Source organism: Centruroides sculpturatus, unplaced genomic scaffold, assembly GCF_000671375.1.
Source record: "Centruroides sculpturatus isolate CEXI.00-Female unplaced genomic scaffold, Cexi_2.0 scaffold1232, whole genome shotgun sequence".
Lineage (NCBI taxonomy): Eukaryota > Metazoa > Arthropoda > Arachnida > Scorpiones > Buthidae > Centruroides > Centruroides sculpturatus.
The window spans coordinates 154531-182348 of record NW_019385485.1 but is presented as its reverse complement, the minus strand read 5'-3'; the positions used below and the strand labels follow the sequence as shown (position 1 = coordinate 182348).

At 30.8% G+C, this 27818-nt stretch overlaps 1 protein-coding gene across 1 annotated transcript in view; it reads left to right on the top strand.

Annotated features, from left to right (window-relative positions):
• Positions 1-27818, top strand: part of LOC111639426 (splicing factor, suppressor of white-apricot homolog) — an 88760-nt gene that overhangs the window by 47193 nt on the left and 13749 nt on the right. The window contains exons 2-6 of the mRNA XM_023385316.1: positions 196-362; positions 20012-20134; positions 23256-23317; positions 23409-23607; positions 24552-24646. Of these exons, the coding sequence (XP_023241084.1) occupies positions 196-362; positions 20012-20134; positions 23256-23317; positions 23409-23607; positions 24552-24646 (646 nt within the window). The remainder of the gene's footprint in view (positions 1-195; positions 363-20011; positions 20135-23255; positions 23318-23408; positions 23608-24551; positions 24647-27818) is intronic.

Below are 27818 nucleotides of genomic sequence, written 5' to 3'. Positions count from 1 at the left end.
GTTTCATGAATAAATGGTATTATAACAATTTATTAGAATTGATATTGTAGTGCATGATTATTTTTGATGAATTTTATAATATATTATTTAAATTTAAGAAGTTTTGTAATAATATAATATTATGTTAATAGAATTAATATATATAATTTAAATATATTTTTTCTGACTAATCTTTTATTATTTTATACTAAATAGATATGATGTCCGTGGCTATCTTCATGATCTAACTCTCTATGAACCAAAAGCTGATAGCAATCCTACGGCTGGCTTTACTCCCGAAGAAAAGAGGATTGAACAAATTTGTGATGAAGAAAGATATTTGGCTCTACGAAAAGATTTGACAGAAGAGCAGATGTATCATGGTATTTATATTTAGTTTTTTGTTAAAATGTATTGAAATAAATTTTAAAACTTTTTAATAATATTTTAAATATGACTTGTTTCATGATAGAAAAAAATATTTTCCATAACTTGTTTCATGGAAAATATTTTTTTTTATCCCTGTGGGAAAAAACTTCAAAGTGTTACATTGAAGCTTTTAAGTTGTATACCAACTTAAAACTTGGATACCAAATATAAATAATTCTTCTCAAAATTTTTATTAGAAAAAAAGGATATAAACAAATCAGTTAACTTTTTCCATGTTGTCATCAAGAATTCCTGAGTTTGGCTTCTGTCAAACCAGCTGAGTTCAAAATATCTTGGCAAGTTTCTTGAAGCAATTTCTTTCCTTTGCATTCAATTGCTTCCATATAGATACATTTTTTATATCATTCCTGCAATAATTCTCTCTTATTATTGTCAGGAGGTCCAGCCATCAGGTTTATGCTAAGATAACCATATATTAAATAATCATTCATAATTTGGCATCTGATATATTCTTTACAATGGTGAAAATCCTTCGCTTTTCATCATTATTTTGAATCTTTCCTTTCAATTTATGGACAAGTTGAGGTAATTGAAATTTTCTGCAAAACAGTTAAGTTTATTGATATTAGATAACATTACTGAAGGTGAAATTTGGCCAATATTAATACAGTAGAGCTGGAGCCGTATTCTGGTCACTTATCTCTCGTCTCTTCTTTCACCGACGAATGACGTCAAAGCGAGAGACGAAATTCGTCTCTCATACACAGTGGCGATTCTGGTTGTTCGTAACGCTCTCGTCTTTGTTGTTGACGTCACGATTCTATTCGGTTGATTATACATATTCGGGTTATCTGCGCGCGCAACACGGTATAGAATTTTAACCAATGAAATTGTAAAATTTTCGAAAGTGCGGAGTATGTAATCATAGATCACGTGGCAAGGAAAGCACGTGTTCAAATAATGCATGTAATTTTTCGACGAAGTAATTATTTTTTTAAATGTTTTATAACGTTTTTAGATTGTAATGTCAATTTGTCTCTTTTAACAAATTAAAATTTTAATAACCTAAGTTAGAAAAGCGTGAGTTCTTAGATATTTTTCGAAATATTGCGATCTAATTTCTTCTTAACTATCTAAGTAAGATTAGCATCATATTCGACAGTTCAGTAATTGATGTAGGATAATTAAAAAAAAAAAAAAAAATTGGAATCAGTGACGTTTCCGAGTAGGTGCTGGAAAAAAATCAGGATTTTCTCTCTCGAAATATTCTTTCCCGAGATAGAGAACGTTCTCTAATACGATTGTACAGCGCGAGTAGCAGCCAATCGTCCATATTGGATATAACGAAATCGAGGCGAAAGACGAAAGAACGACCGAAAGACAACTATCCGCTCGTCTCTGATAAACGAGAGAATCGAAGAGAGAAAAAGTTGTCCAGAATCGCGTTTAGAGAGACGCGATGATCTCTCGAGACGTAAACAAATGATCAGCCAATCAGCGATCGGCTTGTGAGAGACGACAGACGAGAGACAATGACCAGAATACGGCCCCTGGACTTCTTAAACTTTTTTTATTCATGACCCCATTTATTATTGTGATTTTTTTCACAACCCCCAAATAAAATAAAGATATATACAAATTTGCAAAAACAATAATGGTGTACTACCACAGTTCAATCTTGTGTTACAATGGAACAGAGACAATTGAATACACTGAAAAGCAACAACATTACACTAGTTCACACTACAGTGTTGCTGAATTGTTGTCTCGCTGCACCAGAAGTGACACAAAGCGAAACTCACAAAACCTATTGCACAAAGCTTGCCATTTTCAAACTCTCACAAATTATTTTCAATATTTTTCATTAAAATCTTGACCCCAAGATTTTGCTAAGTGACCCCATTTGGGGTCGCAACCCATAGTTTAAGAAGCCCTGCAGTAGAGCATCGATTATCCGACCCCCGATTAACCATCACATTGGTTAACCGACCGTTCTAGTCGACAAATTTCAAATGTTCGCTAGTGATGTGGCACTACAATATTTGGCTATGTCTTGGCTGCTTTAATATTATTTTTGTTAAATTTTTGCGTGTTTTAGCTGGCAATACTGGCTCGACCATTGAAGGGAGGCCAGTATTTAAACGAGACTTAATTTTCTAATTATGAGTGGTTGTTTGTTTTGTGAGCAATAAAATAATTTAAAAATAATTTTTAACGATACAATAGCGACGATTATTATTTTTTTAAAGAATTTGTTAGGCTTAACATTGATGAAAATTCAATGCAAAGTTGGTTAATAATGATATACTAATATACTAATTATATGGGGTATACTAATATACTATACTAATAATGTATTTTTTTGATTCTTTTCGGTTATCTGATTTTTCAGTTATCCAACCAACCTGAGTCCCCAATTGAGTCGGATAATCGATGCTCTACTGTATTTGTTTTTTTTTTTAAGTTACTCTGCTATATTATAGTGAAATTAACATTTTTGCATTGCATTATTTATGAGCTATTTTGTAAATTTAAGTATTTTAATGAAAGTAGTAGTTTTTCAAATATTATGCTAAAATTTAGAGTTAGTTTACAGTAATTAGCAACCTGAATGTAATGCAACTGTGTCAGTGACTGATAAAAATAACTTAATACTTGATTGCTTCTTGTTCTCTCTTATGTTCTTTAGAATTAAGCACAAAATTGCTATAGTGAACTTATCACACAGAAACACTTTTTTTTATGAAAAAAGTATTTTATTATTTTCTATTTTCACTTTCCCAGCTCTGTTATATATAACAGGGAAAATTTGGCCATTGATCAAAAAATGATTTCAGATTTTTAATTTTTAGACTCTGGACCTTGAAATATTGAGAAATACATAACCTTAAGGGATTTTTTCTGTATGTATTGATGTTAGTGTGTATGTGGGTGGGCATGATTTTGTTCACCCTCTTTGAAACTTAATAATTCCTGTGCTTTGTTGAAAATTTCTGAAGTTTTGCAGGGATGTTTGTCTATTAGGGAGATTGATGCTATTAAATTTTAGTGGTTAAAGGTTGATGTGGTGGAGAAATAAAGGGAGCATGTCATATCTTAAGTAGGGTCAGACTTAATAATAATTTTACTCGTTATTAGCATTTACAATTCTTATAAAACTCATCCCTACCTTCAAAATTAAGCTTTTTGCCATTTTATAATAATTAGATATAAAAAGTTTTTAATAAAATATCGCAACAGATTGTGCCACATTTACAGTTTTAAATGTTGCTGAGAAAGTTAAGCAACTTGTTGCTGGATTTTTCATGAAAGGAAATGCATTTTGTGCTATTTGCTCCTCATCAGGCAAATGGCCCAAAATACTTATCCTTTTCACTTTTCCAAATAAATCAGCTGATATTCAGCTGTATATTAGGTATTTGGTAATCAGAAAAGACAAAGAACATTTGATATTCAGGGACAGTAATTTTCAAATGATTATTTGGTATTTCATATTCAGATAAAATCTTTATTCTATCCATTCCAAATAATTATTAATCACAAAACAATTAAAATTATGATAATTATTAGTTATGAATTATATGCTTAATTAGTATAACTAATTAAGGGAAAGAATCCAATGCAAGAAAACCTCTTAAAAATAATTATTTTAGAGGTTATTTGCAGATACATTTTATTGATATAAATATATATCAAATATTTTTAACATGGTTGAAAATATAGTGATGGGTCTAAAAGAGTTTGTTATTCAACATAGACTAACCTTCTCGAAACTATCTTTACTATACAAGAAAACTTTGAAAATAAAAAGTCCGCCTATATTGTTTATCTTACTATCTCATAGATTTTTGCTTTTGCTTTTGACTCTGCACTCTCCAACATCTTTTTGTGTGCTTTACAAAATTATTTTGATATTAACCCTGCTTTTCACTCATCACTAAAGAACTATTTTTTATTAAGACTATGTAACTACAAATGATCAGGAATTCCTTCATTGTTCCCAATAAGTGGCATTCTACAAGGATCAATATTAAGTGGGTTATTCTTTTCTATTTATATTAATAACTTATTCAACAACATTAATTTTAAAATAATTGCTTATGCTGATGCTGATAAACTTTTAAACTATGACCCTAATCTTACAAACTGATCTTAACATCTTATCTACTGCTTTCAACAAGATAAACCTAAGAATTAATATTCATAAAATTTAAAATTGTTGTAATGAATTTTTCTTTTGTTTGCAATTCTTTTCTCCTTTTTTTTAAATCTATATACAAGCTATAAAATTTATAAATTCATATGGTGACTTAGGGGTAGTTCTCAGCAATAAATTAATCTTTGAAGGTCATATCGAAAAGATTGCTAAATCACTCACAATCCATCATAGCATTTTATGGCTGTACTGTAGTTTTATTTCTTCCAAGTTGATTTTAAGCTTTCTTTTTATACAGATTTTCAGTCTGTAATTGATTACTGTTTGCCAGTATTGGCAATGACCATCCCTTCTCAACTGAACAAAGTTATAAGGGAAATAAATAAATTTAGCAATTTACCTTTCACTCAGAATTACAATGCTGCTTAGGTTAGACTTGGTTTACCTGATATGGAAGAAAGAATTAAATACTTTGATTGTGTTCTAACTTTTAAATATTTTAATGGATCTTTTAAACAATTATTGACTAAAATTAAAAGTCCTATTTAGGCAAACTCATTCTGTAACTTGTTTACATATTTCTTTTTACTGTCTATCATTATCTCAAAAACCTTTTTTTTTTTCACTGCATAGAATATACCTCTCTAGTCAAAAATTATAGTTATTTTGATTTTAAAAAGTACCAATCCATTTGTCAACATTTTTTATGTAATGTATAATTAATCCTACTTAAGTAATATTGTTAAGTTTACATCTTTTTCATTTAATTTTGTTTCAGATTTTGCTTGTATTTAAATTTTTAAGCATGTGTGTATGTGTATAGAGTCAAAGCATAGCAACCAAAACAAAACTAAAATTAAATAAGTGTGTCAGTGTGTGTGTCTGTATTCAGGAATTTCCTAACAATGTGGCATGTATTCAATATAGTGGCCTTCTGTAGTGTTATGTATGTATTTCTACTCAATTCTAATGTTCCCAGGCTTTTGTGTAGTGTGTGTGGTATCACACCTGTACAAGAGAGAACAACAGGTACAATAACTACCCTATCCATCCTCCACAGATGCCTTATTTCCTGGGCAAGTTCTGTGTACTTGCTAATTTTTTCAGTGCATGTGTTTTGTACATTGTGAGTGTTTGGAATGGCTATGTCTATAATGTATGTGATTTTATTGTGTTTGTCAATGAGTGTGATGTCTGGTCTGTTGTGGTAAATTGTTTTATCTGTGATTATGGCTCTGTCGTAGTACATTTTGTGTGTGTTGTTTTCCAATACTGTGTGTGGAATATTCTTGTAGTATTGTTCGTGGATGTCTACCAATTTGTGTTTGTTTGCAAGCTCTTGATATTGGGTTGTTCAGAAAGTAATTTAGTTTTTACCACTAGACAGATTAGTCATATTTTTTTGCCATTTTCATTCTAAACTGTATTAGAGGAGAAGGTGGTATTATGGAACCCCAATTACATTTTAGTGAATTGTAAACAAGGTATCATAACTACATTCACATTTTTTGTGTGAAAAGTACTGTTAACTAGTAATCTAAATGTTCCTAATAGGATTTCTCGCTAGTGTAATTATAAGTATGGTTTTTGAAGGCTTTTGTACAAAAAGTCCGAAAGTAGGCTTAGAGAAAATCGGGTGGTAATATGGAACCTTACTGTATATTTTCAAAAAAACGCTTTAATGTGGCCAAAAACAAATAGGAAAGGACAAAAAATGTTAAATAATTACCAAATTATTTACTCCAATGTATTTTATCGCAAAAATGTTTTTATAATAGAAAAATATGACTCCATCAACAATATATATTCCAGCAGCTCTTTTTCGATATTCTCGGGAAGAATTGACTTTCTACCTAGTGTCTTTTTCACAAATTGCTCTGGAGGAATGTCTGCTTGCAAATAGAAAGTTCGGAGGAGTTGAGTTCCATATTACTGTAAAAGCACCAATGGGGTCCGTATTTCACGCATCGCCATCTTGAATTAACTTATGTCTGTCAAAACCAAAATTTAAAAAACGTGAATATCACACAGATTAATATGTATCCCTAAGTCTCTGGAATGGAATACATGCACCAGTGAACCTACAACTACACGATTTATATTTTAAAAATAATTAAATTCACTTAGCATTCAAAACTTGCGAATTTTGAAAAAAACAAATTTGCTGATTAAATGCAGACAACCGTTTAACTGAAGTAAAACGGGTTTTCCCCTTGCTATGGATGTCTGCCTAGTTCAGTTCAGCCACATTCCGCTACAGTTCGCCTTTATTATCAGTTCGAAATAGGGTGGTTCCATAATACCACCTTCTCCTCTATCATTATATATTTTGACAGCTATCATTTTAAGGCCTATTTGTAAAAAATTTTGTTTGATTTTGTGCAATTGTTTATTTTTTGTGTCCCATCAAATATGGATGATTGAAAGCAGCATTTTTGGCATATTTTGCTCTTTTATTACTGAAAAGGTAACAATGCTGTTCAAGTGAGAAAAAAATTGTGTGACATGTATGGAGAAGATGTATTGACAGAACGACAGTGCCAAAACTGGTTTACAAAATTTCATTCTGGCAATTTTAATATTGAAGATGCACTGCGTTCTGGATGGCCAGTTGAAGCCAATGAAAACAAAATAAAGGTACTGATTGAAGCAAACTGCCGAATAACATGTGAAATCACTAAGAGATTAAATTTGTCAAATTGAACTGTTTATGATTACTTGAAACAAATTGGTTTCGTTTCAAAGCTTGATATATGGGTTCCACATGTTCTTAAAGAGAGATGCTCTCTTTGGTGGGATTTGAAGGAAATTTTTTTTGAGCTTTTACCAGACAATTTAACAATTGATTTGAAAGTGTACTGCCATCAAGTAAACAAATTGAGTAATATCATCAAACAGAAAAGGTGGCCAGAATTGATCAACAAAACAGGTGTAGTGTTTTACCACGATAATGTCAAATTTCACACAAGTTTGGTAACTCGTCAGAAACTTATAACTTAGATGGGACTTGCTATCACACCAACCATATTTGCCAGATCAAGCACACTCAGATTATTACTTGTTCCGGTCTATACAATTTTTTTTTAACTGTAAGACATTTACTTGAAATGACAATGTCAAAAATCACTTGGATTAGTTTTTTGTAAGCAACAATCAAAACTTTTATGAATGTGAAATCATGCTACTACCAGAAACGATGACAACAGGTATTTGACCAAAATGATCGATATATAATTCAATAAAATATTTATTTATTATAAAAATATTGTTTTTTTTTCCATGGAAAAAAACGAAATTAGTTTCCAAACAACCCAATATTTTCTACTTGATTATGTTTATGTTTGTGATGTTTCTTGTTTTTTGTAGAAAAACTCTCACAGTGTCTGTATTTGTTTGTAGTGAAGGTTTACTGTGTCAATCATGCCATGTCTGCCATCTTTATGTGGAAGGGTTAATCTTTCTGTGGTGGATTTAGGATGATGATGTTTATGCTTAGTAAATGTTGTTCTTGATTTCCTTTGAAGTTGCTCAAGATCTGTGTGAGTCCAATGTGTAACTCCAAAAGAATAAGTTATATGTGTTTATTGCTTTAACTGTTTTCTAAGAATAACATTTAACCTACTTTACTATTCTTTAATTAATCTTTGTTTTATTTGTGTATGTTCTGTTAGTTTGGCCTGTTGGAATCCTAAATACTTGTAGAACGCATCTTCTTCCATGAATTCAATAACATCTCCATTTCCAAGTGCAAAATCTCCTTTCTTTGAGATGCCTTTTTCTATATGAAATGTTTTGCATTTTTGTCTAGGCTAAACTCCATTTGTATGTCCTTGGTGTATGTGTGTGTGTGATTTGTAGGAGTTGCTGAAGTTGTTTTTGTGTGGCTGCATAAAGTTTTATGTTGTCCCTGTACATGAGATGTGACAGTGTAAACTGTGTTGTTTTTTCATGTGTGATATTGTATTGTTTAACATGTTGGATAATGGTTCAGGTCTAAGAACCAGGGGGGGCTCAAGGAATTTCCTTGAAAAATTCCTCGCCTAATGAATATCTCATTTGTTTGTATGGAAGTGTTACTGACCCTGAGATGCAGTGTTGTTCTCCAGTGCTGCATAGTGTTTTCGAAGAATGCAATGAGTGATAGATGTATTTTGTACATGTGTAGAATATGTAGCAGCCAACTGTGTGGAATGTTGTCTAATGCTTTTCTGTAGTCTATATATGCTATGTGTATGTTTGTGTTGTTTGTGTGCTTGTTGTAGAATGACTGAATCTATGAGTAACTGTTCTTTGCATCCTCTCTGATTTCTATGGCACCCTTTTTGTTGTTCTGGAAGAATGTCGTGTTCTTCAACATGTTCGTATATTTTGTTTGCAATACAGGATGTCAATAATTTGTAGAGTGTTAGAAGACATGTAATTGGTCTGTATTATGTTGAGTCTGTGGTATTGTTTTTAAGTTTCATGTAGGTGATGCCCTGAGTAAGAAATTTTGGCATGTCTTGTGGATTGATGATGAAGTGAGTTAAGTGCTTAGCTAGTTCTTGGTGCAGTGATGTAAATTTTTTTATCAGTAATTGTGAATGTTGTCTATACTAGGTGTCTTGCAGTTGTGTGTTCTGTTAACGGTGTATTGGATATTGTGTAGGTTATTTCAGCCCAGGGCATAGTTGGTATGTTATGCAAGTTTCTGTTCTCCTCCTCAATTCAGCCTGCATCAGCATTGTGTATGACAGCACTGGACCAAAGAAAAGACCAATAATTAAAGTTCTTCTGTTGGTGTGCCACTCTGCATGTATCAGTGGTTGTTTTGGCACTAATTTGTCTGTAAAAGAGTTTTTTATTGTATGTAAATAATTTGTTTTGTTTTCATAGCGAACATGTTTTGTATCATTTGAGTCTATGTGCTTTGGCTGAAAGTTTATGTTTTAGTGTATTCTGTAATGTGCTTGTTGTGATGATCATGTTTTGTGTGTGTTTTGATTTTCTTGAAAATGTTTTTTAGTTGTTTCTTTAATTTGGGTGTTATGTTGGTTTTAGTGTATTGTCAGCCTGCCTAATTGCTGTCTAATGTCATTTATTTATTTCTTCTTTGCCAGTCAGGCTTGTGATAGAATTGTGTTTTGTGTGTATCTGTCTGTGAGTGTATTTTCAGTCCCTGCTGTGTCACTACTGTGACTGCCCCAGCATAAACTAATGTATGAATATCTAGAGTGTAGAAATTAAATGAATGTAGTTTGGTAGTAAGTGAGTGTTTACATAATTTAGTGTTTTTCCTACTACCTTTGACTGTTGATTTTCGGTATTCGTGGTCTTTGTGTGGGATCTGTACCTGTATATTTAGTGAGTGTTTCCTGAAATATAAGTGAGAGTGTATTAACTAAATTTATGTCTATGTTATCAGTGAGGAAGTATCTGTAGTATCATTAGTTTCATTTCATATCCAGTCGTAATGTCTTACAGATCATCAAGGACCAGTAGAAATCATTGTAATGAGGTGCGAGTATCATTAGTGGTAATTGTTGTGTGTGTGCTATAATCAGAGCTTGTTGCTGGATTATCCTGACAGGTTACGTGAACTTCATTAATGTTACATGTTTCTGTCTGTTGATGTATTTGATCAGCAACCTGTAGTTTGATGTGTTGTTTGTGGGATAAGGTTGTTGTGTATAATTATTGTTTTTTTTTTTTTTTTTAATCAACAATCCTTTGTTCGGTGACAAGGGGGGTGAGTATATTGTTGTGTGAATCTATCTATGGTGTAGTTGTTATCTGTATGCTGTCTTGTGATGGTATAGTAAGTATGGGTGATAAACTCATTCATTTCTATTGTCCATTTCATCTGTTGGCATGGTTTTCCAGTTTTTGTGGTCTGTGGATGCATTGCCACAGGAACACCCAAGGCTAGGTTGGCTCCTCAACTGTTGAGGGCATTGCTTTTGCCACTGGTAATCAAGGGAGACTGTTGCCTATTTTTCGAACATGAGCTTCTGCCTAACCCACAAATATGGACCTTGTTAACCTGGACGATGTCTGAGCAGGTATCAAACTTAGACCTGGTTAGTGTTGCTATCAGGCCAGATTTCACCTGGACAAAATCGGTTTTTAAACTTTTGGTTCAGATTAATTGTTAATTTGTCCAGTTCTTATAGAAATTGTGAAATTATGGTGAAACAAAATTAATTTATAAAAATATTTGCGAGTATTTTATTTTAACGGTTAAAGACTAACTTCACACCCCCAGCCAAACATATCCCCATTTAATCCCTAGGCTAAGAGTGACAGAAAATGTACTTTTAAATAGTTATTCTTTTAATCACCATAACAGTGTATTTCTATTAATAGGACTTATTATACTGGTTAAAATTAAAATTACAGCAACTCAGTCACACAGATTAAAATTGTTTTATTTACAATTACCAGGTAATTGTAAATAAAACAATTTTAATCTGTGTGACTGAGTTGCTGTAATCTAATACACCAGTATAATAAGCCCTATTAATAGAAATACACTATTATGGTGATTAAAAGAATAACTGGTTGAATTAAGGACATTGATGCATATTAATGTACTTTTAAAATTCTAACTTACAAATATCTCTGACAAATATTAGGTTTGTTCCAACAGAAGACCCTAACTGGTTTAAAACTGGCATGTGCATTGTTCAGTTCTTGACTGTAAAATGACATTGTGCATGCCTCGTATGGTTTCAAATTCAAACCAATCAGGGACTTGTGTTGGAACAAACCTATTGTCTAGATCAGCAATCTTGAAAAGGTGTCAACACTAGACCTGGGCTACACTATGCTTCAACTCTATGGATCAGTAAAATTACTGGGCTCTCCTGCCATGACCAGGTGGTTGATTACAGGAATTATTATTATTATTATTAATTTTGGGTAAATTGTAATGGGGTGGAAATCAGCTGTCTTTTGACATTTCCTAGCATGTGTAAAATAAAATTAAAAAAAATAAATAGTTTTTCCAAAATTTAAAATTCAATAGTCAAAATGATGTAATCATTTGCATCAGTACAGATTAGTTAAAACATACTTAATCAGCTCTATAATTGTCTCTTACACATGAGTGCTATCATAAATTACACACAGAAAATTATATGAAAATTTATTTACTAAAAAGTAAATCATGTTCCTGTTAACATCAAATCCAAAATATTTTGTTGCTCATTACTTAATCATAACTCATAGCAATAAATTTTAACTTGTGCCAAATATTTGTGATAGTTATGTGATAGCATAACGGGATTTGATTGAATCTGTAATATATGATGATAATTTAGTTTTGAAAAAACAATGGTTTTTGTATTTTGATGTGAAGTACAGTAGATGCTACTTACTAAAATCACAGTTATTGTTAAGAAATGTTTGTTGTGACCACTTTTCAACAAGACATTTGTGCATCTTCTGGAAAGATGTAGAATATTGTTTTGTACAACTCTATATAACACTTATGCATGTATGTTTATTTGTTGTGAAACTATCACACATTATATCAAACATTTGTTTGAAATCAAAACTTTATTCTGCTATCAACTAATATAAAGAACTATATAAAGTAACTAATATACTTTATTCACTTCATATCGAACAAGAATATAAATTTCTATAATAAACATGATTACCAGTAATAATACATGTAACATTTGCTGATATTTTAGATTAAAATAAAAAATATATAAAATGTCAGAACTGAAAGTCACAACTTGAATATTTATAACACATTGACTTATTATAGCTGAATAAATTTATTATAGCATGAAGGAACTTAATATAGTAGTATTATTGCATGAACATGCTAAAAATGAAATAAAAAATTATCAGGAAAAAATTAATTAAGAAAAAAAAGCATTAATTAAAATTTTTTAAGTCAACGAAACACCATCTGGACAAAAATATCTGAAACAGACGATAGACAAGATGCTGCCATCAAGTGCTGACATCTGTTGTCAATAAATTTTACAAAAATTGATTTTTACTAGGGTGCCAACGAATCAGTATCCTTGTGGTTTTGTTTAACAAGGGGGGTACCGACCAATTGGTACCCTTGAGAAGAAAGGATTAAAGGACTGACAGCAAATCCATAGCACAAAATATCAACTAAAAACTAGACTGAAAAGATAGTGAGAATTACTCAAATTGTTGGCAAAATATTTTGCTTTATCACTTTCTTTAATTTGATGCAAAAACTCAAAATTTCACTTCTTTAAACCCTTGTTCTTAACATTTCCTTTACTTAATCACTTAACATTATTATAAGAAAGCAGTTCAAGAAGCTTCGCATCGACTTCTTTCTAAAATTATTTTAGCTGCTTGTGTGAAAGCATCAATTTTGATTATAGAAAGTTAGCTACTTAGTTATTTCAGTAAGAAGAAAATTTTGAACATATTTGCAGTAGGTATAATGCAATGATATGAAATAAGATTTTGTTTTATTTCTTTAATCCGGCCAGCAAGACCATTTCATTCACCTATCATGGCTGGAGTGCCATTGCCATCTGCTATGATGATTTTCACTTTTAAGTTCATTGGACAATAATAATAATTATAAGACTTCATGTTCCATCTGTTGTATTCGAACACTGAACTGTTTGAGTATAAGGTACCACTGTATTCTGTTCTTAAATAAATTCAGTGATTTTAATTCAGTTGTGAAATTTGAATCAAAATCTGTTCTGTTCCAAATTCACATGTCCAGAATAAATCTAAAACTTTCAAATGGCCTTAATAATACTGGGCTCTACCCTAAATTTTAGACTAGCAACATTTGGTTTTTGTCACTTAGCAATTGTGCAATCATCAGATATAGGAAAACAATCTAAAACCACATTATTTTGTGATATTCACTTGCACTTCAATACACAAAGGACATTGTTTAGTAATTACAAGAAGTCTGTTATTTTCAGCTTTATTGTCAAATTCTTCTACAGGCAATAACTTATACTGAAATTATTAATTTTTTTTATAAAAGTTTAATTTTTATGTTCTTTAGTTACTAAGAGCCAGTTCATATAACCTCAGGCTAGATTTTGTCTGTGGGCTGCCACTTACAAAACCTAGTTCCTAGATATTCATATTAAACAAAGATGGTCACCACCTAGTTGTGGTGGGAGAGCCCAGTAATTTTACTGATCCATAGGGCAATGCAGGCTGGAGCACAAGCTCCTGGTAGGGACACCCATGCCAGTAAGGTCTATGGGGAGAAATGAAGCTAAGAGTGACCACACCCACATTCTGTGGAGATAATTATTATGGTAGTAACCAGATCAAAGTGTGATATCGGCTCAGACGTCGCCCGGGTTAACAAGGTCTGCATTCGTGGGTTAGGCAGAGGCTCATGTTTGAAAAATAGGCCACAGTCTCCCTTGGTTACNGACAGAGCCATAATCACAGATAAAACAATTTACCACAACAGACCAGACATCACACTCATTGACAAACACAATAAAATCACATACATTATAGACATAGCCATTTCAAACACTCACAATGTACAAAACATATGCACTGAAAAAATTAGCAAGTACACAGAACTCGCCCAGGAAATAAGGCATCTGTGGAGGATAGATAAGGTGTTTATTGTACCTATTATTCTCTCCTGTACAGGTGTGATACCACACACACTACACAAAAGCCTCGGAACATTACAATTGAGTAGAAACACATACATCACACTACAGAAGGCCACTATATTGAATACATGTTGTATTGTTAGGAAATTCCTGAATACAGGTGCACACACTGACACACTTATTTAAATTTAGTTTTGTTTTGGTTGCTATGCCTTGACTCTGGTCCGGCATAGTACACAGCCACCGGTGTGAACCGAGTATAACTCACAAAAGTTTGAAATTATAAAACTAAACTATTGAACTAAATTTTAAACATTGAATTTTGTTTATGAAGTTAAGCATATTTTAGATGTAAATATGTTGATATACTGTAGGATTGCAATATTAGACAGTTTGATTTGATCTATACTTTTCTGACCTGATGATTTCATAATTTGATTGATAGTACAGTTGTGAAATCCGGAATTTTTGTCGACTATTTGTCGATCAATTGTCCTGTATTTGATTAAAATCTAATTAAATTTTCCTTTAACCTAAAGTGGAACCTAACGGGAAAAAAAAACTTTTCGTTTATGTTCAACATAAACATCCGTTCAATTCGAAACTAATCCCACATTCCAACGCTAAAGTTTATAGTTAACATGGGCCCGGGAACAACTCTGACCCATCTGCATACCTTTTACCTCACAACAATTGGTCACGTGACCATTCTCCCACGCCGAACTTATAAAAACCCCTTCCTTCCCCTTCTCGGGGGAGTCGTTCATTCGCCGTCACTTGTACAACTGTGTCCTATTTATATACTGTGTCCTTTACGATATTGTGTCCGGAAGAAGAATTATTATCCTAATAATTATTATCCTAAAGAATTATTATCCTAATTTTTACCACATCGTTGGATATCACAACCTTTTTCCTTAAAATTATTCAAGACATAAAGAGGTATGGACCTTATTTTTGTGAACTCTCTCTCGGTCCTTCGCGTTTCAGGGATTCAGATTTTCCATTTTGAAATTGGTTATTGTAATCTCTATGTAGTTAATAAATCGTTGTTATCCTGTTAAAGTGGTGTCATCTTTACTCGTATATCGCCAGTCATCTTACCGACGCACTCCTCCCTCCTCCACTCGACCCGAAACATTTAATCCCGTTACTGCGGGAACGGTAAAATTTTAATCCATCCTGACCAGTGAGAAGGGTTTAACGACCTGTTGCTGGATCGTGAGACCTACACCCTCCCCGGCGGTTCACACAGTAGAGCATCGATTATCCGAATTAGTAATGCCACGAATATTCGGCTACTATTTGGTATTCAGCTTATTCGGCTACTTTTTTTAATATTTGGTATTCAGCCGAATGTTGCGTACTATTCGGCCAAATACTGAATGCCAAATCATGAAGAAAAAAAAATGCAGATATTACTCAAAAATGTATTTATTTTAATCACAAATTATTACATTTAATACTTAAAATCTATCAGTGGTAAGTTGTGATGAATGAAAACAATTTTTTCAGCATTTGTTGATGGCAAACGATTGCACTTTTTCTTATAAACTATACCTGCTTCTGAAAATAGCCTCTCACTATATACACTACTGCCGGGAGACGATAGATAAATCTTAGCGAATTCTGTCAGGCTTGGGTACTGTTTAGCATTTGCTGACCACCACTTGTAAAGGTCTGCCGTCCGATCTAGGCAAACAGTTTTCATATAAAAATCAATCTCATTTGCAATAGCACTTTTCTTCTCCACATCCTCATCATTTTGCATATTTTCTGGTTCAGCTGCTTCTACAATATTTTACCTTTGTTTATAAGATTTGTTTATAACTATTTTGTACTAGACGGCCAAGAGCCGTATTTGTTATAATCTTTTCAATAAGTAATTTAAGTTAATTTATTGTAATACTTTACTATCGGTGATAATTGTAAGATTCAGATTTCATCAATGTAAAATTTATTATTTATGTATACGTATTTTGATGGCCAGGAGTCATATCTGTTTAATACATTGATTAATGTTGTTTAATTACTATTGTATTTTCGGTTGGTAAATTTGTTCACTCTATGTGTAATTATATTTTGTTAAAAGTTTACTTATTGTCTGTATTCTGACAGGCAAGAACTGTATTTGTTTAAAATATTGATTTTTTTTTATATTTTCGGTTAAAATTGTCCTCAAACTACGTGTAATCAAACTGTCTTCAATTGTACATACTGTAAATATTGCAATTATTGTCTGTTTTTGACGGCCAGGAGCCGTATCTGTATGTTTTATTTGATTCTTAATAAACAGGCTGGGCGCCCAGAGACCTTCCCTTTTCNTTATTATTATTTTTTTTTTTTTTCGGTTGAAATTGTCCTTAAACTATGTGTAATCAAACTGTCTTCAATTGTACATACTGTAAATATTGCAATTATTGTCTGTTTTTGACAGCCTGGAGCCATATCTGTATGTTTTATTTGATTTTTAATAAAACAGGCTGGGTGCCCAGAGACCTTCCCTTTTCATCCCTTTCCTATCTCGCTTTACTTTTTCCCCTTCGCTTCTTCCCTTAATTACCTTTCCTCTACTCTTCTTCATATTCGGGCAATACCAAAAAGTAGTCCCAAGTCTTCATCCCCTTTATGCTAGATGATATTTTCTGTAGATATTTCTAATATTCTTTTCTGATATTCTAGATGTATATTTTCTGTATATTTTTCTGTTTTCTGACTTTCTCAAAACAGTTCCAGAAACTGTCGTATATTTCAATGGTTTTATCATTTCCATTGATATTTCTTTTCTTACGAAGTGGAGAAGAATCATCATCTGTACTAGTAGACTCATCACGACTAATTTTCAGAGCTTCTAAAAGAATTTTTTTGCTTTGCTGTTTGTGTTTGAACTAATCCCAGGAAACTGGTTTTGAAACGCGGGTCAAGAAAAGCTGACAACCAGATATTTGTCATTCTCATCAAAGTTGAACCGTGTTTCAAGCCCAACTTGTAGTGAAGATCTCATTTTCAATAAATTTGGTGTTCTATCTGCAGTCTCTTCCTTTCCCAGATATTTCAATAATGTGACAACATGTGGAATCACTTCGGAGATGCAGGAAATACCTGAGCTAGTTATTTTTGTAATCTCTTCGAACTGTTTGAGAAGTTTGAGACATTGTTCCATTAGCTCCCACTGAGAAGATGTTAAATTGTTTAACCTAGTCAATGTTGAAATTTGTATTTGTTGCCTGTGACGCCATGTTGAATTTTTGTCGATGTTAAGTCTAAATTTTTTTTTTAATAATAATTGTGTTTACTGTATTGTAAAAAAAATTTTTTTATGTTTCACAAACAAAATAAATATATTGAATTATATAGAAACAAAAAAAATAATTATATTTTAAAAGTTTGTTTTAATATAAAAATTGTGACGTATAGCGACATCTTGTATCAAAAACGTTCTGAAGTAAACACAAAAATATTCGGGATTGCCCACGCAGGTCAATGAGGTCAACACAAATATTTTCGGGAACAATGTAGGACAGGTTAAAGACTCTTGATCAGTTATATACAAAGAAACAGCTCACTTTTGTTCTAATAATTGCTCCATTAAATAATATGTAAATTCCAGCGTGTGCTTACATCCTGTACTAGTTGGTGGTTTGGCAAGTTAAGTTCTTGGCGAATGCATTTCAGCTTTTCTTGTGCTATACTAGAGTGGTTAAAATGGGTAACAATTCATCTCACAGCAACTACCATCTGTGTTATTTCCATTTCAGACTTTAGCGATTCCTTGGCAGCTCGTTGCAGTGAATGAATAAAACAATTGGCAGAATCATATTCTGCATCTCGTACACCTTTTATCATATTGGCTCCACTGTCATGGACAAGTAAATGGATCTTGCTATGAGGAATATTCCATCTTTCTGCAATAGCATTGAGTTCTTTTGCGATATTGGTACCAGTATGTGAGCCAGAAAACGGCTTCATAGCTAAAACACCATGTTCAAGAATAAACTCTGGAGATATCCAATGCGCAGTGAAACTCAAGAAACTCTGGTTATTGTGCTGATGTGTCCACATATCAGGCATCACTGATACTGCTGTTGCTTGTGAAATACTAGATTCAATGTTATAGCAAATTCTATTATATATATCAGGAATAATTTTCTCGGTCATGTAACTGCGACCAGGTATTTTGTATTGAGGTACTGTCTTTTCCATAAGCCTTTTAAAGCTGACTCGTTCAACGAGTAATAATGGTTCGTTGTCTAAAGCAATCATTTCACTGATTAAACAATGATATTTTATTGATTTTGGATCATTAATATCCCATAACAATTTCCTTTCAGTTGTTTCCTTCAGAGTTAACTGTTTCTTTTCTGATGTACCTGGTATTGCCAGTATCTTGGAATCGGTAGAAGTAAGAGTACCATCATTTTTGCTGCCACTTGCCAAGGGAACAACATTTAACGTAGCATACTGCTCAGCATGTTTGCTTTTAAGGTGGTTTTTCAAAGAAGTTGTTATTGTGTTCGTTTTTTTTATGTTTACAGCTGTAAAAAAAAGAACGAGAAGATTAAGTAATGAAAAATCTGACATCAAAGAAGGGAATTCCCGAACAGTACTAGCTTAAACTTGTATTATTCTGGCTTCACTTAAGCCTCTAAATTTCAAAGATGATAAATAAAATGTAGACTATATTTAAAAATAGGACTTATTTATATCAAGTGAAATATCGAAATACTACAAGTGAAATAAAGTTCCAGGCAAAACAAAAACAAGAAATAAAAAATTACAAGTGCTAAATACTAAATATGACAAATTGTTTCACTTAATTAATACGTAATAAGATTTTACTTACTTGCTTTCTTTCCTTCTCTGCCACGCGAGATCTTGTTGTTACACAGCAAACACACAGCAAGTTTATTATCTTCACTACAAATCTCATAATATTTCCAAATAGGCAATTTTTTTATTAAATGGTGCCATTTTATAAAGCTTTTGGCAAACAAACAGTGATATTTTTTAGTAATAAAAACTATTAGTAACACAACTTGATGTAACAATGAACAAATAACGCATGTCGTGACACGATCTACTCGCAAATGAAACAAACCCTCTCTCATAATTTCTCTCTCTCTCTCTAGGCCGGACAATCTAACCCCGCATTCTTATGGATATGATTACATCACCCACCTGACACGTGTGACAGAGCTGTGGACTGTCCATCAACACTTGATAGCATCTACACACCTGACATGTGTTACAATTGAATTTAACAACATATTTTGCCTAACATTCAGTGCTTTGGCCGAGAGCGTAGCTGTGTGTTCAGTACTTGGCAAAATCACTATTCGTGTCATCACTAATCTGAATGCCAGTCAACCGAAATATCGGTTAACCAAAAGTATTCCAGTCGGACTGTGTCATTTTGAATCGAATGTCTTTGATACTAGATTAACTTCTAAAGTATAATTTTTTTTGTTATATTTTTTAATATACAGTAGAACCTCGATTATCCGGACTAATTGGGGATGAAGGTAGTCCGGATAAGGAAAAATCCGGATAATCGAAACAAATACTTTAATTTGTCTTTTAATGATAATACAACACGTTTTCTTTTCGATGACATATCGGTAATATTAAAAGTNCACAGATTTATCAATAAAAATACTGTATTCAAATTATGAATATAAAAAATTAAATGTAATTAATGGGGAAATTTAAACAAACTATAGAAAAAAATTTGGATCAGAAAAATATGACACAAATTATGGGAAAACACCAATTCTGAGTTTACATATATATAATATATATGGAGTTTGGCTGTATTAATATAATATAATATATATATATACATAAGTTATACACAGTAATATTTATGTATAATAATAATTTCTGTGTAATCATTTAGAGGAAGAATTGAAAAGATTAAAGGCAGCTTTAGCATCTGATGGCGCTTATCATGAAATTGGTTTTACTTATGAAAATGAGGCTGAGAATACCCAATCATCTACTTCTTCAGAAGAAATTAAAGGTAAGGAAAAAATTCTTTGCAGAAAAGTAATATGAAATTTTTTGATGAAACAAGTTTTATGGGTTTGCTTATAAGAAAGAAATTTTAAAAGCTTTATAGCTCTTTTGTTTTTATTTCTAGTTTGTTTTATTTTTAAAAATATCAATGTTTTGTTTATATTTTATTTTTTCTAAAAATGTCATTAAAATTGTAATTTTTCTTTTTATTAGTATTTTAACCTTTTAGGTTAAATTTTGAATTCATTTAAAGTTTATGAAACTTTCTAAACATGATTACTGATTGGTTATTTGTGCAAGATCTAAATAGTTTGTGGAATTAAAACAAAAACTGTCTTGTACTGAAATATACTAAATATATAAAATTACTTGTCCTGACTGACTCACTGACTCATCATCGCCCAGAGCAAACCGCTGAACCTAAACAGGTGAAATTTGGTACACGGTTAGGGTACATCATGGAAACTCACACTAAGAAGGGATTTTTTGAAATTACCCCGCGGGGGAGAAGGAGAGCATTAAGGCTTAACTGGAAGAACGACTCCTACTGTACTATTTTAGATGTGATTTTTTTCTTTTTAACTACGTTTAGTCTTCATTGAGTACTTAGGTGTATTAAACTGATAACGTTTCAGAGATTGTTATAAATATTTTTATATGTTTCAATTTTTTAACCAAATGTTTGAACCATTTTAAATTTGAATTTGTATTGCATATTGGTTCAATTATATAATGATTGTAAACATTGCAGAAAATTGATCAAATTGAAAACAGTTCATTTTATTCTAGGCAATTCTCATTATTCTCAGCGGTAGGTGTTATGTAACGATTACTATGATTGTTGAAATATTGAATATAAATCGGGTTTGCTTGCAAAACCACCGCGGGCAACAGCTAGTATACTATATTAATAATCTATTTTTTCATACATAATCGATTTTCCAAACCCCAGTCCCCAATTGATTTGGATAATCGATGCTTTACTGTATATGATAGTTGATTGATAAATAAGGTGTTCTATAGCAGCATTCCATGATGTATGGAGATAAAAACATGTCACCATCATTTAGTAGTTACAAGTATCTAGTTAGTATGTATGTAAAAGTATATCTGTTTGCATCATTCCATAGCAAATCAAGTTTAAATATGAATTTATCTTCCTCATTCCACTTTCACTAATTGAATTTTAGTGTTGAAAGATTCATGTGAAGAAAGAGGATCAATTATGAAGTGTTGTGAAACCTTATCACCCCTTGAGATATATTTACAGAGAAAGGCCAGAAAGAACTAGCTTTTTCCTTCACTCTGGTAATGCAAAATGTGCCATAAGGAAATAGAAAGATCCTTAAATTAAATTAAGAATCTGAAATTACAAGTTATTCTATATCTTCTTTACAGCCCAGATTTGTTGCTATCTGAGTTCTGGTTGTTTCCAGAATTAAGAGAAATGGAAAGGTTACTGATTTTAATTGGATGCTGAAGTTCAAACTGCTGTGTGGATACAGATCAAAGAAAAACCAGAAAGTTTTTTTATGCCAGAATGCAAAAAAATGGATTTGAATACTTGGAAAACAATGTTGTTATAAATGGTTATTTTGTGAAAGAATGAATATATGTGAATAAAATAAATGAATTTTATTACTTTTTAAACTGGCAACATTATTCTACCTCTCACAAATCTCTGTTTTTTATTTTATAAAAATGGGGATTTTATTTATCAATAAAATTTTGTGTATTTTGTTTTATATTATGTGCATTCATAACTATAAATATAGTTGAACCAGTTATTTACAGTTCTCAGGGACTTCCAAAAATTAAGTCAAATACAGTATTAAAAAAGACAGAAAACCATTGTCAAAGTGCATGAATGCATTGGAAAACTTTACATTAACACTATCAATACTGTAAAAGATGGCAAATGACAGTAGCATCACCTAAACTATTAAAAATCACAGATTTATCAATAAAAATACTGTATTCAAATTATGAATATAAAAAATTAAAATGTAATTAATGGGGAAATTTAAACAAACTATAGAAAAAAATTTGGATCAGAAAAATATGACACAAATTATGGGAAAACACCAATTCTGAGTTTACATATATATAATATATATGNATGGGGAAATTTAAACAAACTATAGAAAAAAATTTGGATCAGAAAAATATGACACAAATTATGGGAAAACACCAATTCTGAGTTTACATATATATATAATATATATGGAGTTTGGCTGTATTAATATAATATAATATATATATATACATAAGTTATACACAGTAATATTTATGTATAATAATAATTTCTGTGTAATCATTTAGAGGAAGAATTGAAAAGATTAAAGGCAGCTTTAGCATCTGATGGCGCTTATCATGAAATTGGTTTTACTTATGAAAATGAGGCTGAGAATACCCAATCATCTACTTCTTCAGAAGAAATTAAAGGTAAGGAAAAAATTCTTTGCAGAAAAGTAATATGAAATTTTTTGATGAAACAAGTTTTATGGGTTTGCTTATAAGAAAGAAATTTTAAAAGCTTTATAGCTCTTTTGTTTTTATTTCTAGTTTGTTTTATTTTTAAAAATATCAATGTTTTGTTTATATTTTATTTTTTCTAAAAATGTCATTAAAATTGTAATTTTTCTTTTTATTAGTATTTTAACCTTTTAGGTTAAATTTTGAATTCATTTAAAGTTTATGAAACTTTCTAAACATGATTACTGATTGGTTATTTGTGCAAGATCTAAATAGTTTGTGGAATTAAAACAAAAACTGTCTTGTACAAGATTTTATAAAAGATTAATACTTTATTAAAGCTATTTTATCACTCTTAGACTTTCTACAGAATAATTACTAAATTTACAAAAAAAAAAATAGCCAAAAAATTTAAAAATTTGTTATAAATTTAAAGGAGAATAGAAAAAACTGCTTAATCCTAATCTATTTCTAATAACAAATAATAATATATCTTAATACTCACTGATCCAGGTCAAGTAAAGCCTTGTGTTATATTAATTTACATAAAATTTTATAAATTTATCAACTTTACAATGTCACTTTGTTGATATAATATCATATCATCAGTCATACGATAAAATATTATTTTAATAAAAATATTTTTACAGAAGAAGCAGATGAACAATATGTAGTTCCTCAAGGACTTACCCTGCCTAATGGCATTCAATTGGTATGTTGTCAAATTTTTATTGTATTTTTTGTTTATATACTTATATAATTATTTATATATTATATTTTCTAACATTATATACTTTTTACAGCCTCCTACAATGAAATTGCATACTATAATTGAAAAAACAGCTTTGTTTGTAGCTCAACATGGTGGCCAAATGGAAATTATCATTAAAATGAAACAATCTTCCAATCCACAATTTGATTTTCTTTCATTTGATCATGCATTAAATCCTTACTACAAACATCTAGTCAGTAGCATCAAATCTGGAAAATATGTTCCACTTAGTAAGTTTGTTATAAACAGATTATATTTTATTATTATTAATAAAATTAATTTTAGTTAATCATATTTTTAGTAATATTCTTACTAATTTCAATTATATTGTAAATTATATTTATATATGCAGTTTAAATTATATTTATGATTCCAATTACAATTACAGTGAAGGTTTCATGGTTCGACATCTAGTTAAACTGCAATGATATTTTAATGATTTTAATTATAAATACATAATTTTAAATGAAAAAATATATATGTACCATCACAACCTAAAGAAAATTCCGGATGTCATGCTGACGGATGAGGGGCCTTTGCCCAAAACACGTATCGGCCTATAGAAGAATCACAATAAAGATGATGTAAAATGCCTTGTGTCTATTAATGCACCTAGTAGTGAAGAGAAAAACAAAACCAAAAGCAATAAGGATGTCACTTAATGTATTTATTTTAAATTAAAGTTACATTTGTTAGTTTTTTAAATATTTGGAAAGCTTAAAATAGAATTAAAAAGTGTACATTTCTAACCATTTAAGGATTAATGTAGATTTCTGTCTTTGATTTACTTTTATTATCTTCTGGTCAAATTGTGAGCTACAAGCACCATATTTTCCACCAGAATCTGACTTTTAGGAAATGGAAAGTCTTACAATATTGATTTAGCACTCCATCCACCATACTTTGGGAAATTTGTAGTTGTTTGGCTATGAAATGTCTTGTTTTTTGTGTTCAAATGTGTTCAAACATTTCATTGTGAAATGTTCCATTTTAAAAATATTCTGATGCCATATTACACCTGATGACCTATAGAATCTAGATTGAAAATGTTTGTTATGATATAAATAATTCTCAGCAAGCATAAGGTTGTTATGAAAATTTCTTTAAACTTTCCACTTGAAAGGTTATATATAAACAGAAATAATTGTTTATATTTTAAAAATTTCTTTTTCAGAGGCTCCAGTAAAAGATGATGATGATGATGATGACGATCCTGATGGCCATTATTTACATCCTAGTTTGTTTGCTGCAAAATCTGATAACACTCCAGTAAGAATATTTCTAAATAGTTTAACGAAAGGAAGAGCATTCTAATTTTGTTGATGATTATTTTATAAATTCATAATTGTTTTAAATACATAAGTGTTTAGGTCTCATATTCTATAAAAACATTTTTAAATTTAGTCTCTTTCCATATGACATATTAAATTATGATTCCAATCTTTTTCCAATTTTCACACAGAATAATAATCTTGATGCCAATCAAAATTTGTTCTAAATCAATATTTTTACAAATTGTTTTACATTAACATTTTGTTTACTAATGATGAGATATTTACCATGCATTTTGTCCACTAGAGAATTTTCAGTTTTTTGCAAATAATGATTTTTATCTTTGAAACTGCATATATGAACATATGGAAAGAAAAAAGGAGTTTTTGGATTTAGTCAGGGATGAAGAGTCACTGTCAGGAGTTGAGGAGTCTAATCTTTTCATAGGAATCTGAGTCGATTTTAAAAAAATACTGAGTTGGGAGTCATTTGTTTTTCCGCTGACTTCCCATCCCTGGATTTGGTATTGAAATGACATATACAGAAAATAAAAGTTAAAATAGTGAAACTATCAGCAATCTGTCATTATTATATTTGCTTGTATAGTTGTAAAAAGAAAAGACAATCTTTTATCATATGTAAAAACTAGGTACAGTGGTATCTCATACTTCCAATGACTCTAACTTTGAATGCTTTGGAGTTTGAATGATGCTTCAAAGTTGCATGCACAGTGAAAAATGTTCTTGAAGCATAAATGCAATCTATTGTGTGTCTAAGTCATCTCTCACTCTTGCTTATGCTTTATGTTTTCAGTGCTTTTTTTTTTTTGCCAAGAAAAGTAGGGGTTAGATAAGACCGAAAATTAATTAATTAATTTTTGGTCTTATCTAACCCATACTTTTCTTTTNTTTTTTTTTTTTTTTTTTTTTTTTTTTTTTTTTTTTTGTTATATTTACTGTATTGTGTGTTATTTGTCAATTTTTAACAATTTCTTCCTGTAATTTTTCTGTCAACAGCTTTTGTGTGCCCCATACATTTTCTACCTTTTAGTTTAAAATTTCCCTGACAGAACTTTTATTCAGAACAAATGCAGAATTTAAACTGCATTTGACATGTTTGGGGTTTACAAGTATCTTCCCCATACACATTACAATTTTTTTTTACTATTTGTACAGCATTTATCTTTTTCAAAACTCAAAACATAATATGCCTGACATGCTTTTTATCTGAACGCATTACAACTTGATGTTATTCAAAACACAAAATCTGAAATAAACAATTAAAGCAAGCTTTCACTAATAAAATCTCACACTTCTACATGTTAAATTTTACAACTGTTATAATTAAATTGCACATATATGTTAAGATGCAGAAGTCCACAGTTTTTATTTTACACATTATACAGTATTTATGTATCTTATTTATGGTTTTAACTTATTAGGGCATTTAATTCTGTTATTTTTATCTTAAATTATGTGAATTGCTGTTTTAAGTTTATTGAAATGGGTATTGTTCACAGTTTTCCATTATTTCTAATGGGAAAAATTGATTCAGAGTTCATATGCCTTCCTGAAATGAATTAAATTAGAATTATGAGGCACCATTGTAGTCACTTTTCTCACTTAATAAATGTATTTAAACAGTTTTTAATTTTTGAGAGTAACTATCTGATTTAATATTTTTATCTTCAAATCATAATGAGGGTCTGTTATTAGAACAGCTGAAATCTTCAAACATGTGCAGCACACATTTTGAAAAGTACAACTGAATACATGTTAGTAAAGTTTAAACAGGTTTTCAAATATTGAAATGTTATAAATAAATGTTGTTTATAAAGATAAGAGAAGATAATGTTTATTATTGTATAAATTAGCCAGGTGAATCTTGTTTTTTTAGAATAATAAACAACATAGATTCATGTGGACAATATGTAAAAAATATGTAATGATTTATCAAAACAGTCAAATTCCTCTACAGCAATATTTAACCAAACAAGAAAATGTATTGTTGGAAAAAGATTTATTGTTATAGTAAGTGTAATTTGCAACACTAAGACATCTCTGTACACTGTTTAAGAGAACTTTGTTATATTAAATGAGTTTAGCATAAAGTTTCCCTTAAATTATAGGTTTGTCTTAGTGTAGCAAATTATATTAATTTTAAAAGTATAAGATGCTTTGTTACAATTACTTCTACCTAGTAAGATCAGGTTTTGACTGTAATGTACAAGTTTACTATAATTTATAATTTCTTGAAAAAATTTGGAAATAATAGATTTGAGTCCAAAAACTGCTAAACTGCTCTAGAATGTGCTAAAATTGGATTTCTTCTTCATTTAGTGTTAAGTGTTATTAAAAATTTTGCTCAAAAGATAAACAAAACAAAAACTAACCAATTTTAGGCACTAAAATACCAAAAGCATATGGCAACTCTGCTATTGTCTGTACTGATGCCTACAGGTAACATTTGTGGTAGAATTGCTGTTTTAAGAGAGCACACTTTGATTCTGAAAATAAGTGATAGATTAAATTTAATAAAAGTTTAATTTACTACATTACCATCATTGTAGAGAAAGGAAAATTATCAGGTCAGTCCATAAGTTCATGTTCATTTTTATGACCTTATGAAAAATCTTGTTAAAAATGCAAGTGATGCAAGACAAACCAGATCTGTTTTACACTAAAGTGTTAAAACAGATCTGGTTTTTATAGTACTGTTGAGAATTGTAAACATTTCAATTGTTTATTTTTGCTAAAATGGAAGTAACTGACGAATGCAAACAAAAATAAATAAATAAATATTGTACATAATTAAAGTGTAATTAGTGTAAGACTGTGCAGAAGTGATTTGAGAGATTTAGAAACAATGATTTTAGTGTAGAGGATAAGGAGAAGGGCTTTGATGATGATGGTCTCTCTACACAAGTTGAAGCAGAATCATTGTTAATAGTTGATGAAATAGTAGAATGTTTAAATTCATCCCATATAACTGTTCATAGACACCTACAAGAGATTGGAAAAGTTTTAAAGCTAGGAAAATGGGTACCACATGAACTGTCAATAGCTAATTGACAACAATGTGCAAATATTTGCATGTGTCTTTTAACCCATATTGCTTTAGAACTTTTCTTGATTGGCTGGTTACTGGAGATGAAAAATGAATCCTGTAT